This window comes from Porites lutea, chromosome 12 (assembly GCF_958299795.1).
Source record: "Porites lutea chromosome 12, jaPorLute2.1, whole genome shotgun sequence".
Taxonomy (NCBI): domain Eukaryota; kingdom Metazoa; phylum Cnidaria; class Anthozoa; order Scleractinia; family Poritidae; genus Porites; species Porites lutea.
The window spans coordinates 20446659-20467113 of record NC_133212.1 but is presented as its reverse complement, the minus strand read 5'-3'; the positions used below and the strand labels follow the sequence as shown (position 1 = coordinate 20467113).

General features: G+C 40.6%; 1 protein-coding gene across 1 annotated transcript in view; it reads right to left on the bottom strand.

Moving 5' to 3' along the window:
* LOC140922030 (putative ferric-chelate reductase 1) overlaps positions 1-19601 on the bottom strand; it is a 28966-nt gene extending 9365 nt beyond the window's left edge. The window contains exons 1-9 of the mRNA XM_073372063.1: positions 19528-19601; positions 15663-15954; positions 14589-14626; positions 13660-13757; positions 11957-12080; positions 4073-4273; positions 3508-3609; positions 1880-1938; positions 1587-1666 (exon numbers count right to left, since the gene is read on the bottom strand). Coding sequence (XP_073228164.1) covers positions 1587-1666; positions 1880-1938; positions 3508-3609; positions 4073-4273; positions 11957-12080; positions 13660-13757; positions 14589-14626; positions 15663-15954; positions 19528-19545 — 1012 coding nt within the window. The 5' untranslated portion in view covers positions 19546-19601. The remainder of the gene's footprint in view (positions 1-1586; positions 1667-1879; positions 1939-3507; positions 3610-4072; positions 4274-11956; positions 12081-13659; positions 13758-14588; positions 14627-15662; positions 15955-19527) is intronic.
* Between the last annotated feature and the right edge of the window lie 854 nt (positions 19602-20455).

The window sequence follows — 20455 nt, the reverse complement described above, 5'->3', positions numbered from 1 at the left end:
GCATGATTTGTACGTGATATTTGGCATAAATACCACTCGTGATATTTCAAAATTGTCTCAAATTTCACTCGCCTAACGGCTCGTGGTATTTGTGCCAAATATCACTACAAACCATGCTATTACCTATACAAATGCTCCACCTCAATGCCCCATTTTCCACAGTAGAATGCTCGGTCAGCCCCCAAAAGGTCACTACAATGCTCCGATAATGCTTGTCGTACAGAGGCTTTTTTATTAATCGTAATGCTTTAACCGGGTGCTATCCCTACTTAATCAAGATTATTACAGTTTAAACAGCATAAAGTAACTTTTTCCCAGTCTCCGCACTTTAAATTTCAAGTCTTTTCTAGTTTGTCTTCCTTTTTTTCTGGGAACAATTAACCCTTATTTTTATTTTCTCTGAAAAAATCCGGGAAAAATGTCACTAAAATGCTCGAATAATGCTTAATGCTTTTGCTTCACTAAAATGCTCAAAAAAATGCAAGCGTAATGTACAAATGCCTAATACTAAGTAGTGTTCCCGCGTGAATCAACGTCATTTTGGCGGGAAAATGTGATAGACGTCGTCATTCTACTACGAGTTTTAGCGAGAATGTCGTAGTGGCGGGAACAAATTATCAAATTTTTTAAGTTTAATCATTTTGCGACCGGAAAAGGGCTAAACCTTCTCCAATAAAAATAACTGCACTAATTTTCCAGGTGAAAAATAGTACGATGAAGCTTTCCCGGGTTGAATATTTTTCGACAATACGCGAAGAAACTTGATTTTCGTAAACCCTTGTTAGGAGAAAATTGATGTTGGTCACTGTTGGGACTTTAAGGGTTAGGAGAGGATGGACAGCAAGTTACTGTTTGCTAGTTGCACTACCTAAAGATTAGTTAGTTATCTGCTAGCAGTTATCTAACAGATCTGTAGGTTACGTTGATTTCGAAAATTAACTGTAGGTTCTTGGGTAATGAAAAGGCAGACAGTGAGTACCGTATTTATTCGAATAAGCACCCAACCTCGAATAAGCACCCACCCCACCCCACTCCCTCCCACAAAAACTCCAATAAGATATAATAAGAGACCCTCCCGAAGACGGAGTTTTCTTCAGGGTAATATTGTACAGAAACCTCGCTTTGTTATATCTTCCCTTTTTGTTATTAGCATTTACTGTTTTGCTGCAAAATATACTACTACACTTGCTGAGAATGGTGAAAATTTAATAAGCGCCCAGCCTCGAATAAGCGCCCACCTCGAAAAAGCGCCCACTCTCAAGGTCCAAAAATTTAATAAGCGCCCAGGGCGGTTAATCGAATAAATACGGTACATGAAACAGTTTTTTTTGTTAAAATGTTCCATTACAACTACATTATCTCTTTCAAGAGTTTTGATCCGCCAGATATCAAGAAAGACGTCTTTTATTCTTTCGTTTCAATATTAATTTATCAACACTGACGCTTTACATGTACCCCAACATAAAAGTTGCCTAAATTGTATGTATTTATTTGTTGTGCTCTGTATGCACTGCTTTTTTTGTTGCAGTCTTCTTTACATAGTAACATGCATCGGGAATTATGAAATATATTATTGTGTGACGTACTTATGGGTCCACTGGCATACACCAGGTACAATGGCTCCGTCAGGTCAATCATGTCAGGATCCTTCATGTTTCTTTTAAATCTACAATAAACAATAAAGAGAAAAATATTTACAAATAAAGATTTTAAAACTTGTTTTCGCAAGAAACGAGCAAACAGACACACGCCCCCCCCCCCCCCCCAAAAAAAAAAAAAAAAAAACGCAGAATGGTATATCGCGATTGCAAGAAAATTGTACCGGAGATTCAGCGTTTTAAACTCTGAAACATAAATGAAAGTAACGTAATTAACTCACTGACAGCTTATTATTCCACCCTCTGATTTTTGTGATAATTGAACTAAAGAGGAAGGTTTCTGGAAAAGAATTAAACAAGCAAACAAAAAACAATATTAGTAAGCTTAAATACTACCATAAATATCCTCCACAAATATTCTAAGTTATTGTAGAAGTCTGCTCAAATCTCTTTGATTGACGAAAAGCAAAAAAAACGAACAAAAATAAAAAAAGAGGTACGACTAACCAATTAGTGTGATATGCTTGTATCGGTTTTGCCGCGCATGGCCGGCTTATGAGGGATAAATCATTATTGAGGTTTCTGTAACAGACCACCTACCCCTCCCTTAAGTCACAGTTTTGCCCTTAATGAGTAGGAAGTGTTAATGTTGACTTAGGGGAGGGGTGGGTGGTCAGTTACCCTTCTTGGTGGTGAGGATGGGTGCAATTATCACCAAATGAAATAATACAAAAGATGGATCAAGTTAGGTTTCTGGGAAACTGCCCACCTACCCCTCCCCTAACCTAATATTTTGCCCCAAGTGAGACGCACATGTTGCACGTTGAATTAGGGGAGGGGTAGGTGGGCAGTTTCCCAGAAACTTAAACTGATCCCAAAAGATTGAATAGACACTGAACAATAGGGCCATTTATACGAGGAAAAATAAGACGCGTCTTAAATAAGACGCGAAATGTACCATTTATACGAGCATGTCTTATCTAAGATGAGAACAGCTCGTATAAATGGTTCGCGACTTATTTCTGTTCTTGACTCGTTTTCATGTGAATGTTGCCCATAGCAACGGCAGTCCAACATGGCGCGCCAAAACTTAAGGCATGCGTACTATGCGTTCGCGTCCTATGTAAGACGCGAAGGTCATTTATACGAAGTTTTTCTCGTCTTAGCTAAGACGCGTCTTAACTAAGAACAGGTGTTATGGGCTGTTCTAAAATAAGACGCGTCTTAGCTAAGTCGCGTCTTATTTTAGACGAAATGTGCCGTTTATACGGAAAGTTCGCGTCTTATTTTTCCTCGTATAAATGGCCCTAATAGCCACATCACAAAGCAATAGCTAGCCAACAATTGTTGGCTTCACACTAAAAACAAAGTTAGCTTCAAGTAAGCACCTGATTCAAGTGCTCTTGGAATCTTAAGTTGCTCTGTAGAAAACATGGCTTCACACTTGCTGACAAAGTATATTACTTGAAGTAAAAGCTGTCAATCTCTCCGTTGCACGTGCACATCGTGTACATGGCTTCCATTTCTTACTGGTCAAGTGTGTTCTCAAGGGTGGTGTAGCCCATACTTGGTGGCGAACTCCGGCTGGTTTGAACTACAAACGTTTCCATGGTCACCAAGTAAAGTTGAAGTGGGTACATTTTACCCCTTCACACTCAAAGTAGTACACTAGTAGTAGTACACTTACATTGTACTTGAAGCTCTAGTGTGAAGCCAACAAATAGTTTCCGTAACACCAAGAAACACTCGAGAAATTGCTTTGAGCTCTGATTGAGTAATTGGATTCTAGGCATCTACTGTGATTGGACAGAATTTTTAAGGTCGTACTTTAAGAAAGGGCCTGATCGGTTGCAAACTACTTGTGGACTTTAAAACGATTGCTTAAAGTGCCTCAGTATGATAAACTCACAGGATTGGACTTGGTGGGCGTTCCATAACCCTTATCAGCCACGTAGTGTTCCACAGAAACTTGCCCATTGATGTTTTCACAGATCAATGCATCTGTTCCACCCTGAAATGTAATTTGTGTTAATCAGAGTTGACCTGAACAGGCCAATTGCAAGTTGCGGCATGCCTCTGTTTCAAAGCGAGGCTAAGTTTGAAGCTATTGATATGTAAATGATTTTTCATTCTCATGCAAATAAACTAATTTTTACAAGAAAGGTTTTTCAGCCTCGTTTGGAAAGTGAGAGTTTTTGCAACTCGGAAATGGGTTAAAGCGATTTTCGTATGACCTTGAAATGAAATCGCGCGATATTCACCTTCCGAACAAATGGGCTCAGGGCTCTAGCTCTGGTGACCCACTGCCTGCAAGGCGCGAAGAGCAGAAAGTGTGGCTTCTCGTGCGTGGTAGGCGCGCTAGTCTCGCACGGTTCTTTGCAACCTTCCCCCTTTCGTAAACCTTTGCTTTACCACCACACGCAGTAGTATGAGTAACACCAAAATAGTATCTCTTAACGAAGGATCGTTCTTACCATCTTTTTTTCTGTGTTAAAACCAATAGAGGCCCACTGCTTCTTGGAACTGATTTCAAATTCCACCTCGGTGACTTCACCTTGACCATCTCCTCCCTTCACGGGTTTGATGGTTACAAGGTAGCTACAGTCGCTGCCGCCCTCACAGTCTTCAGGCTCAGAATAGCAGCTTTTAGTTTCCCCGCATCCGTCCTTCGTGATCTGTGAAAAAAGTACGCGAAAATGAACGCTTCAAGGTTCGTGTCAAAAAGATGTTACGTAGATGCAAGGCTGCCCTAAAGTCAAAGTTTGCATCAAAGGTTAAATATCATTAATCCCAGCGTCAACGCAATATGTGGGTTGAGTTTGATGTTGATTTTCTCCTTTGCTCCGAGAGGTTTTTCTCCGGGTACTCCTGTTTTCCCCTCTTCTCAAAAACCAAATTCCAATTCGACCACAAATCAGGTAGACGAAGAACCACTATGTGGATGTGCTACCTCCAAAACGTTATTTATTTATTTATTATTGCAAAATAGTAAAGAACCTAAAAATGACAAGTACAAGGTATGCTAAAGTGGTTTCATTAGTTAAAAATGGTCACATCATAGGATTTGTCCTATGAGATGCCGGCTACAGAGTACGGAAGGGACAAATGCACGGATGAGGGCGAAGGGAGAAATTTAGAGGACGCGCGCACTCTGTAAAAACTAACCAAAAAATAATTGGCGCCTACTTCGCAGGGTACTAGATAGATGGACGGAAGGATGGATGGATGGATAGACGAATAGGTGAGCGGATAAATGGGTGGATAGACGGATGAGGAGATCAGGTAGATAGATGGATTCCCAAAACATTGCAATAAACTATTTGTTAGACGACTATGAATAGTCTCTCATTTTTTATAGGGATAGGAGAGATATGGAAAGAGAGGCGAAATACGCGTGTCACCTTCCTCGCGAGTGGCGAATTTCAGGAGCTGTGATGCATTCTTTCGCTTTATTATTATCCTTTCGCTGTGACAAATCATGAGAGACTACTCGACTTCTAGCGATTGTGGATGGACTAAATGATGACTTTATGAGAAGTTTCACTTGAAGTTCAATAGAATATTCACATCTCACCGTATCCTTGACTTGAGTCTGTCCATCTACTAACGTTGCAGCGACTGAAAGATCAATCTTGTCCCGACTGAACGTTCGATTTTTAACATGATACTGCCCGCTTCCAGAGGGCGCTAAAAAAACACCACAAAACAAAACAAATTACTTCCTGTAATGTGTTGCAGCACCCAAACCTGTAGCGCAGGCGCGAATCTAGAATAAATACTGGCCGATTTCCTAAACGAGCACCGAAAGCGCGCAAGCTTTTAGGTCGGGGGTCCGGGAACCTGCTCCCCAGGGAAAAGTTTTGGATTTCAAGTCCCCAAAGTCCCCTTTCCGGGGTTTCTGAGCCATTCAAACAGGATACTTACTGACTGTCTAAACCATTTTCTAGATTTCAACTTGGAAAGTTTTTATTATCATTATTGAAAATATATTAGCGGAGCTCCACCCGCGCGCGAAGCGCGCGCGTGGACGGAGCCCCATAGCTAAGGAAATGTGGTAATCTACCCATCCGAGAAAATTTGGCAATCACGTGACCGTACGACCGTCCGTCCGCACCACAGGGAAACCAATGTTTACTCTCACACTTTCTTGCTAGTTTGGGAGCCCAATAGAAAACTAATTGCACATCAATGTTGTGATCAATTGACAGCTGTCAAAACAGGATATCCGCTGACCAGTATCACCTGACCGTAGCGTGGGCTCAAGTGTCGACCCATCGAGGTCGAGTATATTTTTGATGTTATCCGCTGACAAATTACCAGTTTCAAATGATCGCAGGCTCAAGTCTATTTTTCCAATGATTCATATGAAATATGTTGTGTTTATGTCACTATGGCCCCGCACTGTCAAGATTTTGATTTCAAACTGACCTCGGACGCGAAAATTCAGCCACTTTTTTAAAAATAAAGGCGGGCAAGACCTTTTCTTACCATGGTCACGCGTTGGTCACGCTCTACGTCCAATTTTTGTACTCTGATTGGTCAAAATTTGACAGGTGAGTTCATGCGGAAAATTTATGCAGCATCTTGAAAGTTGTTTACTTTGACAGCTAAAGCTGACAGAGTTTTGTGTCAACTTGTGATGTTTTTAACTGTCTTTTTCCACTGGATGTACAAAATGAAATACAGCTGCTATCAAGAGTCTTCTGTTATCCATGGCTGGTTTGTTTATTGGGTTTTCGGTTGAGAAATGCGTCGCTTGTCAAAATTGGGTAATCCGATTTCGGATGGCATCGTTTTCGTCTTTCACCTTGCTCAAAGCGTAAGAGGGTTTAAAAGTCTCAAGCAACTATGGCCTTCCTTGATATCTTTCAGGAACTGAATCTCGAATGGTAAGCCTGAGTAATTATTGTATTTGATGTTTTTTTTTTTTGTTATATCTAATTTCATGAAGTCGAGCACAGTTTATGCGGCAAGTTTTTACACGTTTGTTTAAGATTTGAGTCAATGATCTGATCTAGTATCAGGTTTGATATAAGCTTACAGAACTTTAAAAGGCCTTCAGATATATTTTCTCACGGCAAATAGAAAAAAAAAACGTTCCGAGGAATATTTAGTTATAAATTTGGCTGTAGAAAGAAAACTTTGAGTGATTTTCTTGCTTCGAGGAGTTCATCTTTGAAAAAAAAAAACAAACACCGGGAGGCCGGCTGAAAGTAAAAGAAAATAAACTTAAGCTTAAGCTTTAAGTTTAAACGGCTCAGGATTTTTAGAGACACTTTAATACTTGTCTTCGTGAATGAAAATTGTTGTCTCTGTAAGTGTTTTACCGAATTGTATTTCTTTTATTGATTGTTAGTAGTCTCTCTTGCAATTTTAATCGCTTGTCCGTGGTGTTTGTTTTCATCGTTCATGAACATCGCTTGCAGGAGTACTTAGAAATGTCGCGCCTATCAAACGCTTTATAAGATTACACATCGTTGTAACTGGAACCATTAAATAACAAAAAATAATGATAATAAATTCGTTATTATGTTGAAGCGTATCTCCATTAAAGTTCATTCAAACACTCGACCACACTGACAGCTTGCACTAAAAATGAGAACCGGCTGGCCGTATGAGTGATTTTGGAAATTTTTTGAACGGTTTCGTTAAAAGCCCACGATTGATCGTCCTGAACATTGAAAAATTGTGAAATGCCGTATTCTGTCCGAGGTCTATATGATAAAAAAGTACTGTTTCACCTCAGATGTGATGTATAAAAAGTATAAAAGGTTGGTTTACACACCCTCAGATTCGTTGGCAAGAATTTGTAAAGTAAACCTGTCGAAGGCAAAAAAATGCGGCCTGATTTGTTTTCCAAGAATTTGTTTCCGAGGCCTAATCTACTGTGATCAAGAGCCATTATGGCTCTTGAATGTGATAGAAGATGTTTGCTATATTTTGGGTGTACATACATGTATATTTAGACTATCAACTCGATGTAAGATGTTTCACTCTAAAATAACTTATCCTTTCCCTCAAAAGTCACATGAATGTGCCCTTAAGTTAGCTGATTTGTGGATTACAAGTTTATTGTTTGATTTAAAATATAAATTTATTAATGGGAGCTTCGCTTTTAGCCCTGGCTAAATCTATATATTAATTATGACAAATCTGACCGATTTCCATAAAAAGGTGGAAACCTGTGTGGATCCGCGCTTGAAAGAAGAGTGATATCCATAGGGTCATAACTTACACAGTCAAACCCCGCTTTACGGACATCCGCTTACTAAACACGGACACCTCATTACTACGGACAGTTTGCTTTATCCCTGGGGAAAGAAAGCCCTTACATTTTCTCTAAATTCAACCCACTTCATACAGACACCTCATTATTACGGACAGTTTGCTTTGTCCCTGGGGAAAGAAAGCCCTTACATTTTCTCTAAATTCAACCTGCTTAATACGGACACCTCATTATTACGGACAGTTTGCTTTGTCCCTGGGGAAAGAAAGCCCTTACATTTTCTCTAAATTCAACCCACTTCATACAGACACCTCATTATTACGGACAGTTTGCTTTGTCCCTGGGGAAAGAAAGCCCTTACATTTTCTCTAAATTCAACCCACTTCATACAGACACCTCATTATTACGGACAGTTTGCTTTGTCCCGGGGGAAAGAAAGCCCTTACATTTTCTCTAAATTCAACCCACTTCATACAGACACCTCATTATTACGGACAGTTTGCTTTATCCCTGGGGAAAGAAAGCCCTAACATTTTCTCTAAATTCAACCCACTTCATACAGACACCTCATTATTACGGACAGTTTGCTTTGTCCCGGGGGAAAGAAAGCCCTTACATTTTCTCTAAATTCAACCTGCTTAATACGGACACCTCGTTATAACTGACAGTTTGCTTTATCCCTGGGGAAAGAAAGCCCTTACATTTTCTCTAAATTCAACCCGCTTAATACGGACACCTCGTTATTACGGTCAGTTTGATTTATCCCTGGGGAAAGAAAGCCCTTACATTTTCTCTAAATTCAACCCGCTTAACACGGACACCTCGTTATTACGGTCAGTTTGCTTTATCCCTGGGGAAAGAAAGCCCTTACATTTTCTCTAAATTCAACCCGCTTAATACGGACACCTCGTAAACGGACACTTTCTATTTCCCCCTCAGTATAAACAGGGTTTGACTTTTACGTATACACGTATTTGAGGCACTTATAACGCCTTGCCCCGCTATTCCATGGTGGTGGTGTGCAAAATTATTGACTAATTTATGCATAAATTACGCACACTAGCCACAAAAATCGGCAATAGAACTGGACAGCTCTACTTTAGATGGAACATGTTTCCTACAAAGCCAACACGACATCTGCATGTTAGCAACACTTACTTGTGGTTCCATAGGCAAAAAGGACGTACCACATCTTGGTTAGATCTTTAAAGTGAGCTGCATTTGACGTGAGTTTTCGAGTGACCCTGGTATGGAGAAAATTAATTAAATGCCTCACTGTTACCGATACAAGACAAGCAATTGTTCGAAGGATTGGGATACAAAGCCTTAAAACAGCCGAGACCTTTAGCGCTCACACATTTTCTGTACTAAACAAACTAGTTTAAAAAAACCGCATGGCAGTGTTAACCAGTAAGAATCTGAAAACAACTACAAATCTAGTATCCAACTGTCATAGCAGTCATACTCAACACATCAGCCGTGTACCTTCATTCAGCAGCAGCACAACGGCCCTACAATGTCAGATACCTCTTAAATAACCTTGCAAGCCATACCATACCTCACATAGCATTCATAACGTAAAAGCAGTAGCAACTGAAAGCAAACTATCGTTAACAACCCATTCAAACCATTGTTAGTGAAGTGGACCCCTCAACTAGTTGTTCAAACTAACAAAATATCTTAATTAAACAATTTACACTGAAATGTAAGAGATGCAACTTACCTGCACTTTATTCCACCATCCTCGTTAACAATCGTATTTAAAGTAATGTCGCTGTTTCCCGCCTGAAAACAATTTGCCTTTAGGTTAGCTCAACCTTAAGATCACTACCATAAAAAAATCCACTTCACTGCGTCACGATTCCCCACTTTTCTTTAAGTAGGGACATTAAGATCCGACAACGGCGACGGCAACGGGAACGCCACAAAAGCAATAGATTTAATTACCAAAACAACAATTTTGCAAGTGCATCACGCTTTTTTGTAGATTTCCTTGCCGTCACTGCACGACTACGAAGTGAAAATGCCTAATTTTACGTTGTACAGAGGAAGTACACCAGCGACGACGAAATTTCCTCTCTTTTTCTGCACTTGGATGTGGTTCTTAGGAATTCAACTTAAGGATGGTTCGCCTACATTTGAAAAAGTTAGTGACTTGGAGTAATCGCGATGAAGATTGCAAGAACATGAATTCACTTTATCAGCGACGTTTTCTCAGCCGTCGCCGTCCTCGGATCTTAAGGTCCCTAGTAGTAAGTTGTAGGATTGTTGCAACAGACTTCAAAGGACAAACTGCTAGTGACTGAGAAGGGGATGCAATGAGTTTGAATAAGAGAGAGAAATTACACTCAAAGTAATAATATGAGCACAAGAAGAACCAGACGCGCGAGGAAGACACGCGCGCCTCGTTCTTTTAGCTCCCTCCTATTATTTTCATGTGCCTGCTAAGCAGCCTTAACCCTGCCAGGGACGAAGCGTCAACACTGATGGGGCGAGTTATAGATAATCTTTTTCCTCACCAGGTTTTGCCTGTCCAAGTTGTGGTCACGTGAATAATAGTGACGTAATTCCACTAGGTTGTTTCCCATTGTAGCGCACATAATGGCATCCATTTTGTCCTTAATCAAGTAAAAAACAATATTTAGATTCATTTTTTTTAACTAATCTGTATTTTACACCAAAAACCTCTGACACAGGAAAGTAACAAATATTCTCCAAGCAGAAAAATACTGAAGAATACTAGAACGAGAACAAACGTTCATTAAACTAGAAGGGAACTTTTCATATTAATTCAAACATTAGATTTTATAATTGAGACTAACCCATACATTTGTTTTGGGAAGTTAATAAATATACGAGAAACAGGAATAGAATTTTAGATGAGCATAGTCAGTCTGTCAGTCGGTCAACTAATCAGCCAGTCAGTCGGGCATTCAGTCAGTCAGTCAGTCAGTCAACCAGTCCCAGTAATCAATTAGCCACTCAGTCAGTCAGCCAGTCAGACCGTCAGTCAATCAGTCAGTCAGCCAGTCAAACAGTCATAAGCAGTCAGTCAATGAGTCAGCTACTCATTCAGTCAGTCATACAGTAAGTCAGTCAGTTAGTCTAATAGATAGTCGTTCCATCAGCCAGTCAGTCAAAATTAGTCATATCAATTCTAGACGTTAACTGGTTACGGAAATGCCATCACACCTACCATCTTTTGCTGCTCATTAAATGCAACTGAAACATAGCGTTGTTTAGCACTCATCTCCATAACAACCTTTCCTCCAGAAACTTGATATGTAAATAAATAGTTACAATCGGCACTTCCGGTGCAGTCTGATGGAAGAGAGAAGCATCCCTTGGTCTTAGCACATCCGGTTTTGTCAATCTACCAATAAGTAAGTGACAATGAAAAATTAGTGTTCCTCGACCTTTGCAGGTGTTTTGACGTGGGAAGGGTGAAATGCATGCCTCTGTAAATGACGTAATGTCTTCCCGCGATGCCCTGCGCGGCCGGTTTTCCGCGTTACTTGCCATTTTGACCTTACACTTGAGACAAAGTGTGTGATATCTCGAACTGCACTAGAGGACCGTTTTGGGAGGCAAATTTTGACCCAGTTTCTAAGCCAATAGCCTGTAAAATAAGTGACAGCGCTCCCAAAACCATCTCATACTGCAGTTCGACACAATGAGGTGTTACAGGAAACGGAAGCCCTAGCCTCCGTGGCAGGCGCTGGCTAGTTTTTGTTTAGTAAGTTTTTTATAGAGCGCGAGAGGAACATGCGAAGGGAAGCTAGCTTTTTCTCCAATCCTGCACGCGCGCGTCATCGATATTTCCCCTTTCACTCTAAAAAAAGCGGCGCCTGCTTAACACAGGCTACGGGGTCCCGTGCAGTCTTACCTTGCGGGAGAATTAGCATACTTAATAACGCTTCTACAATCAACAAATTAAAATATAAATCCAATCTTGCACACGCGCGTCATCGATATTTCACCTTTCACCCTAAAAAACCCGGCGCCTGCTTAACACAGGCGTGTTAACGTTCCTACAATTAACAAATTAAAATATAAATCAACATGAAATTCCTTAATGATAGATCATCGGAACGAGGTTTTATTAATCTAGCGCTGCATGCTCCTCTTGTACATTTAGACTTACCTGAAAGCTTTGCGATGCTTCCCCTCGTGTTACATTTTCAGCTGGAGGCCCTGTTACCACAGATGATTCAATTTTTCTCCAGAAAGTGTCGAACTTTTCAACGATTGTCGCGCTGTAATTAAAACAAAATGACTAAGATGAGCGATACTGCCATTAAAATGCTTCAAAGCAGGTTTGAAAAACCGCGCCGCAATCATGAGCAAACAGCGCCACGAATGCGTGTTTGTTTGCTGTAGTGGGCGTTACTTTATTTGTCATAATATTACGAGCACTGCGAAGAATGGATCCGAGCTTTGTTGTGATGTCATCGAAGGAGATTAATTTTACGCGACCAACAGGAACCTCTGTGGATTCAGAGCTGGAATCATGCCAGATGCCAGCGTCGCTTACGGCTGTGGCATTACAGCCGAACCCCAAAAAGGTATCGCGCTGAAAAAAATTCCATTCTGGAATGATACGCGCGCTGAATGTATCAAGAGAAGAAGGATTTGACTCCCGTAAAACACTTTCCCCTTTCCTTTTCACACATAGAGAAGACAAGTCGTTACGTCACGTTGCCATGGTAGCAAAATTTCCGGAAGACCACAAACCGAAAACGTCACTTAAAAAGTGAATTCGCACTGTTTCAAACTTCAACGATCTCATTCAGTTTCATTTAACTTGTCAAATGCTGGCGAAATTTTCTGGGGTTGAATCCGAAAGGACTGTATCTAAGTTAAGAAAAAGGAAAAGAAAATTTTGTGTTGGGTTCACCTACTCCACAAAGCAGGCGCGTGTAATTAGGAAGTTTTATGTCGCAGTCGTGCAGCGAAGGCTAAGACATGTACAATTCAAAACAGCGTGATGCACGTGCAAAGTTGTTGTTTTGCTATTATATATAATGCTATTACTTTTTTCCGTTCACGTTGCTGTCGCAGTCGTCGTTACTTAAACTCCCTATTGTTGGGATTTAAGAAATTTTGCTACTATGGTAACGTGACGTCACAATTCTCCTCTCTATTTATATACGATTCTGTCTGGCGAAAAACAAAATAGGGACCATGAGATCTGAGGACGGCGATGGCAGCGAAAATGTCGCTGGAAAAGTGAATTCGCGTTCTTTCAACCTTCATCGCGATTATTCCAAGTCACTAACTTTTCCAAATGTAGGTGAACCCTCCTAAAGTTGAATCCCTAAGAACCATGTCCAAAATCAGCCAAGAGAAGAAATTTCGTTGTCGCTTGTGTACTTCCTTTGTGAAACGTGATCAGAAATTAGGCATTTTCACGTCGTAGTCGTGGGGTGACGGCAAAGAAATTAATTGTTGTTTTGGATATTAAACCTTTTTTTTTTTTTGACGTCCTCGTTGCCGTCGCCGTCGTCGGATCTTAAGATCCCTAATACGGAGCTACGTCACTTTGAAAAGGCATTCGCGCTTTTTCAAACATTGTCGCGTTTATTCCAATCCGCTGAAAATGTCAAATGTAGGCGAATTTCCCTAGAGTTGATTTCTTGGGGACAGCAAGTTTGGAAGGAGAAAGCGTGAAATCAGGCATTTTCACGTCATAGTTGTGCAAATGTACAAAAAAGCGTGCTACACGTGCGAAATTGTTTTTTTGCTTAACAAACCCATTGCTCTTTTGGCGTTCCTAATTGTTGTCGCCGACGTCCTTGCTAAACCTCCCTAACTGCACTTTAAACCCGTTCTTACATGAAAGTAATGTTCCCGGCACTTTGGGCAGGGGCCGTCCAAGTGAACTGAAGCGAAGACCATTCTGTTTTGTTAGGATTTTTATGAGCAGCAGTACTCTGAAAGAGAAAACAAACCCTACAGCTTTAAAATATATAGTGATACTCAAAGCACTTAACATACACCTTATTCTCAAAACATTCATGACAACTGGAGGACTGAGATCTATAGAAAGACGCACGTATAGTCCTTACAAGAAAACTGTGCAACGATACGCTCACACAGATTTTACCCTTTCAGAGGCTTTCGTGCTGCACGGGCGTTTTTTCTGCGCACACTTGAACCCCACCACGACCATCTGCCTATTGCGCATGCCTATTGCTGGTTTGTACGTGACGTCACGGCGGCTATGTTGGTGGTCAAGAACAAAAGCATTTCTCTCCCCTGGCAAATAAACTCCATTTTCATGTAAATTCTTCGAGGAAAAACTCTTTTGTTTTGACCTCCAACATGGCCGCCTTATCAGGTGGTGGCAAAACAAGAATTCGACGTTAAAAACACTTAGGCCCCGTCCAAAGGAATCCGGATATTTTTAAACCACATATTTATTTTTATACGAATCTATCTTCCGTCAACACGAAACCAATAAATCTGCTCGGCACCAAAACCGTCTCTTTTTAAACCACTCTCCAGATTGGTTTAACGCCTCATGCACAAGAATCCGGATAACACTGAAAACATGACTGAATTCAAGTGACTGAAACCTTAGTTACTATAGTCAGTACTATTTGTGAAACGTTTTTCACACTACAAGATTTTCATGTCCTTTCTGTTGGGCGGTGCGCATTGAAAGAAAAGAGAATTGACGTTTCTTACGTCTTGAAGACCCTGCGTTAATGCGGCTAATTTCCTCATTCAATGGATAATTAAATGAAGATTAGTGAAATCACCTTTAAGTCTCCTCCTGCACAAAATAACACTTGAGCTCCTGAAAAATGAAAGAATAAAGCTAAGTCCATTCAGGCATTCTAAATAGTGTGGATGGCGCGAGAAAACGGAAGTTTTTGTTAGAGTAGCTTACGGAAAAGCTCTTGTATGGTTTCTAGCACACTAGCTCAAAGCTAGGAATGGAAGTGAATGTGTGAATTGCACGTGAAAAAATACACGTAAATAATAAACGTGATCCTTGCAGCTAACGGCTTTAGCCAAAGCTGTGATCTTAGGAGGTTCAAATTAGTGACGAAAAAGCGCTCCGGCCGCGTCCGCAACAACTCCAAGGCGTGTTTACAGTAAGGGTCCGTGTATCAGTACCATATAGGGGCGTAAAATTTGAAGTGTGAAGAGAACTCAGGCGATTTCTTCTACAGCACTGCAGTAAAAAGGCTAGAACTTAATTAGGACATTGCATGTGAGGTGCAGTATACAGCTATTTCGAGAAAGGTTGTCGGAAAAAAATGTGCACGCGACAATCCCGAAAGGTAATATGGGATATGATCAATACACTGTTCCTGACGACTGTAGCTAAAAAAAAAAAAAAAAAGGTTAAAGGCATGTTTATAGTGGAAGGTGCACTTAGCTAGTCAGCTAATTTACAGGCACTCCCCTCAAATATTTAGAAACAAATAATTCAAATACAACATAACAGGATTAAAAACCCCAACTGGCAGAAGGCAACCAGTTGGCTATTTACAAGCATGGCCGAGAATTTGAATTCGGGACGACCGAGCACAAATCCAGCAATGCAAGTGGCCAGAGCGGGACTCGAACCCGGGATCGCTGGATTGCGAGTCCGACGCGCTGACCACTCGGCCACGCTGCCTCCCAAGCTGTCGAACCTACTTTTGTTGCTTTCATGTAGCACTCGCAAACACATTTCCATGGCCTTTCGTGCCAATTCTCTCAAATTTCTTTGAAAAAAAAGAGAACTCAAAACCACCCACAATGCCTTTCAGGATTGTCGCGTGCACTTTTCACGACAACCATTCTCGAAATAGCTGTAATAACATCTACTCAACATCACGCACCGTCAGCGGGAATTTCAGTGAACTCTCCTATGGGCCACGCGACGGAGCTATCACTGCCTCGGGCTTGTAAAATGAATCCTTTAAATTTCTTAGATCCTGATCCTTTTATAGTTACTGTAAGGTTCCCTCCTGTGGTGTAAGAACTGTTGGACACAGAAATGCTGTAAGGAGATGCTCCCGACTGCGGTTTGTTCTCATCGTGGACAGGAAGTACTGTCTCGCATTTACTAAGTGGTGGGCCTGAGGAATAACCCCACGCCTGAGACATGCCCAGAACGAGAAGAAATGCAACCTAAAATAAAAATAAAATAAAATAATAAAAAGAATTTAAGGCTTAATGTTCAGACTATACCGGATAGAATCATTTACGCCGGCGCGAAAACCATTTCAGATAGATCTTCAGTTTATACATAAGAACAGTGATTTCGGCGCGATTTCTGTAACGGAGCGAAGCTACAATCGGCGACAAAATGAGTTGAGACACTTCGCCCAAAACTGGGCTTTTTTACGTTTTATTAACTTCAAAAGGAGGAAATATTGCTTTCCTCCCCCATCCCCTCCGTGCAATGTTGTGCCCTTGTTCTAGCTACCTATAGAAAACAACAAACACCCCAACTTTGAATGGAGGGGACAGGGGAGGGGTGCGGATTCTTTTGTTCTCCGAAGTTACCCTGTCTAAGTACAATGTCTCAACAATTTTGTCGCCGATTGTAGGCTTCACCGATCTTGAAAGTGGAGCGTCACATATCGGATAGGTTCTGTGCCATACTTTGGTGTACTGTGAACAGGTATTCGGACCGTAGCAGAAGTGAAGAAGTGGGAGCAAGGACTGGGATCCCCTGAGACGGAGGTAAATATTCAGGATTGAGGACTGGGATTTTGTTCACCAGCCTCTCGGCCGACTGCAGGCTAAAACATACACCGACACTTCATAATACGTGATTTAAGAGGTAATCCATCAGCGCTGCGGTCAAGTCAGTTTAATCGAAAAAAAGAACAGTTTGGTTTACCTAACTAGAGCGGTTTTCACTTGATTGTCGAAAGTAATTGAGGAATTGGTTTGGTTTTGGTTTTACTACGCCCTGTGGTTGGCTAGTGTATTTACTTTGGTTTTGGTTTTACGACAGTCAAGTGAAAACCGCTCTATCAGCAAATGTAAGCCGCACACAGCCGGTGATCAACACGTCTTTTTGGGGTTCTTTGTTCTTCTGTTGGAAGAAGATATGATACTCTTCTACTAGAATATACATCGTCCAGAAAGCTATTGTCTCTCGCGACATGTACTTACAGTACCCAGTTCTTCAGTGGGTGGCATAGAAAGTTGGTGGTTGAGATTGGTCTCTGTTTCAAAGCGAGGCTAAGTGCAAGACTATTGATGTATTAAACAATTGTTTATTCTCATGCAAATAAAACTCATTTTCACAACAAAAGTGTTGCCCTTAGCGTAGTTTACAAAGTGAGAATTTTCGTAACTCGGACATGGCTTATAGCAGGATGTGTGAAATAATCTTGAGGTGCGATTAGCCTCCCACGCAGACGTTCTAATGGGTTCGTCACGCGTTCCTGCCCCTGTTCGTGGGGCAGGAACGCGTGACGAACCCCTAAGAATGTCTGCGTGGGAGGCTATCGAATTATAGCGTCCGGTCTGGAGAAACCACTGCTCGCAGGGTATCGAATCGAAGGCGTACAGAGGATTTTATCGCTGAATTTATGTGCAGCTATATATTTTTTTTACCGCCATATTTGTTGTTGAACAATCCGATCCTTTCAATTTGTTTGAAAGAAACTTGGTCACTTTACTTTTCTGACCTCTGAAAAAAAAACGGGAAGGTGCAACATTTAAAGTAGCTGCACCGCCATATGACTAGAAATTTTCTGTGGTTACAGGTTTTGATCATTTGTTATTTTCTCTTTAACTTTAACGTATTAGCTAATATTGTAATCGGCAATGTCACTTATTCATATGGAAATGGCAATAAATTTAGGCCATGTTGACTTTAGTCCATACTGGATAGCTTTTTATGCAAACACCTATCCAATACGTGACTCTCCACTTTATTAGTGATCGGCGCGTCGCAGCTTAGCCCCGTTACAGAAAATCGCGCAGATATCACCGTTCTTATGCGTGGACAGGAGCTTAATCCGGTATGATTTTCGTGCCAGCGCCAAAAATATCCGGTATAGCTTAACATAGCCTGAATTGATTTGTTTGTGTCATTTTTTAAGTTCCGCTTTAATGGCTTTTTAGTGAGCATTTGATTGAAAGACCTAAAGCCCTGAACCATCTTGTTAGTGTTATTATTTAGAATTATAGGATCATTTAGCCCATTGCAGGCAATATCAGCGCTGAAAGACAACACAAAGCCTTTGCTAACTATGAAGAACGGAGATTGTTTTTACACACCAGAAATCACGTAACACAGATGTATGGTCGTTTCATTGCAGTATCGCTCACATTTTTATATAAAAACGTACTCTGTGTGAAGGGTGTTCTTCATAGTTCTAACAAGGTTTTCTGGGGAAAAACATAATTTCCTGATACACAGTTTCCTGATACTAATTTCCTGATACTTCATAATTTTCCTCCACTTTAATTTTAACTATGTGGGCATAAGATGATGGACTATGGAGTACGGACTTACAGTTTATAGCATTCTATTGGTTAAAATCTAAAATCTAAATAACGTATTTATTCGAATAAGCGCCCAACCTCGAATTAGCGCCCACCTCGAATAAGCGCCCATCCTAAAGGCAGAAAAAGTTGATAAGCGCCCACCCCCATCCCACTCCCTCCTACACAAACTCAAATAAGAGATAATAAGAGACCCTCCCGAGAACGGAGTTTTCTTCAGAGTATTTTACAGAAACCTTGCTTTGTTACATCTTCACTTTTTGTTTTTACCATTTATTGTTTTGTTGCAAAATAAACATACTACACTTGCTGAGAATAGTGAAAATTTAATAAGCGCCCAGCCTCGAATAAGCGCGCACTCTAAAGGTCCAAAAATTTAACAAGCACTCAGGGCGGTTAATCGAATAAATACGGTACATAAAAACCCACCAAACCAGTTTCTCATATTACGTTCCATTTTCCTAAGTCCTCGTCCACGATCCTGATTTTCTAATGAATAATCTTGATTCATTATTGGATTTTCAATGCTTGTGAATACAATCACGTACTTAAGCGTTGTGCGCTTTATTTAAAACCGTTGCACCTAAAGATCAGCACATTTTATTAACATTTAGCCTTGAAAGTTGGAGGTTGAGAAATAAAATCACACTCTTCTCTCTTTTTTTAAAAAATATTTTTGCTCTTTTCGGAACGCTGTATGATCACGGCTTGCACGTATGAAGCTGACACTAATTTATCACTCGGCGCGTTGTTGTTATTCGGTGGCTTTTACTTGCAAATAAATACGATCTTATATCCAGGCAAAACTGATAATGAAGACAAAAAAAGACTGAAAATTGTATGCAGGGAATATAATAATGAAGCGAGACATTACTTTGTCTGCTATGAAACGTTGCACATGATATCGGAGATCAATTACAATTAAAAAGCTTTTTTCAACACACCCGATTAACAAGTCTACGAAATAAAGAATATGCAAGACCTTAAAGTGGCAAAAAGGTTAGGGCATCTTCTTGCAGCCAAATGTAAATAAACAGATTCTTTTAGCAATCGAAATGCGCTCAAGGCCATGGGTGTGCCGGTTAAATGTTTTCAAAATAGAACTTCATGTTTCACGTCCAAATAACCCTATTACGGCAACTCGGGGCAAACACGAGAGTCGTTCTATTGGAAAATAGTTGATTTTCACTATCAATAGGTACTGTCATAGGAAAAAAAAGTTGGAATATTTACCTCTAACACGAGTCTCATGATCCTTTTTGTAGTTATGCTATTTCCGACGACAGCAGAAAGTCACTGGAATACATACTTTCATCACCCACCAATGAACGACGAACGTCACGCATAAACATACGTACCATACCGTTCCGGGGGGTTTGGGTCGCCTCCCCCGCAGAAGTCCTTTCGGGGTCGAGCCTTCAAAAATCGACCCTGTTGAGACAAAAAATTGGTCTTTTTTCTACTTTATAAGGCAAAAGATCCTCCCTCCGCTTCCCTCCCCTAACATCACAACCATACCTGTTCAGCGACACATACCATATCCGTCCGTCCAGGTCAAATAAGAGAAAGCGCTCCCCCCGGGAATACCATATACCATTCTTCAATCGCCATGGTTTTGTCATATCGTCGAAAAAGATGGTGCAGCCCTGCGGGAGATGAGATTAGCAATCCAGGCTTGAATGTCGGCTTGAATTGCTCCTGACATCACTTATTTATTACTTGTTGTGCGTGCACAGTTTTATTTTGTGCGCGTGCATTATTTACTTATTTGTTTAATTGACGCGTACATTTAGTTCGTTTAAAATAAATAACGTATTAATTTTACCTTGGGTTACCTCACTTATATGTGTTGTCCGTGACTGTACTTATATTGAGGGTGGAATTGGTATAGGATTTAATGGAGCCGAAACCAATATTTTGTGGAATTGCACACATTTTAGGCATCCTACTGAGGAACAGTTACGACACGCAGATATGTTTTTTAGCAACTACTGCAATTTGCAGTCTGTCCACCTTGAATTATACATATTCTGGACATTCTAATAACTTTCATATTTCAAATCGGATTTTTAAGTAGCTTCAGTAAAACAGTTAGCGTAGGAGTGTAAAGTGACACTCGATAATATGTTAAAAAATTAAAAATTGAAATGAAATTTTAAAA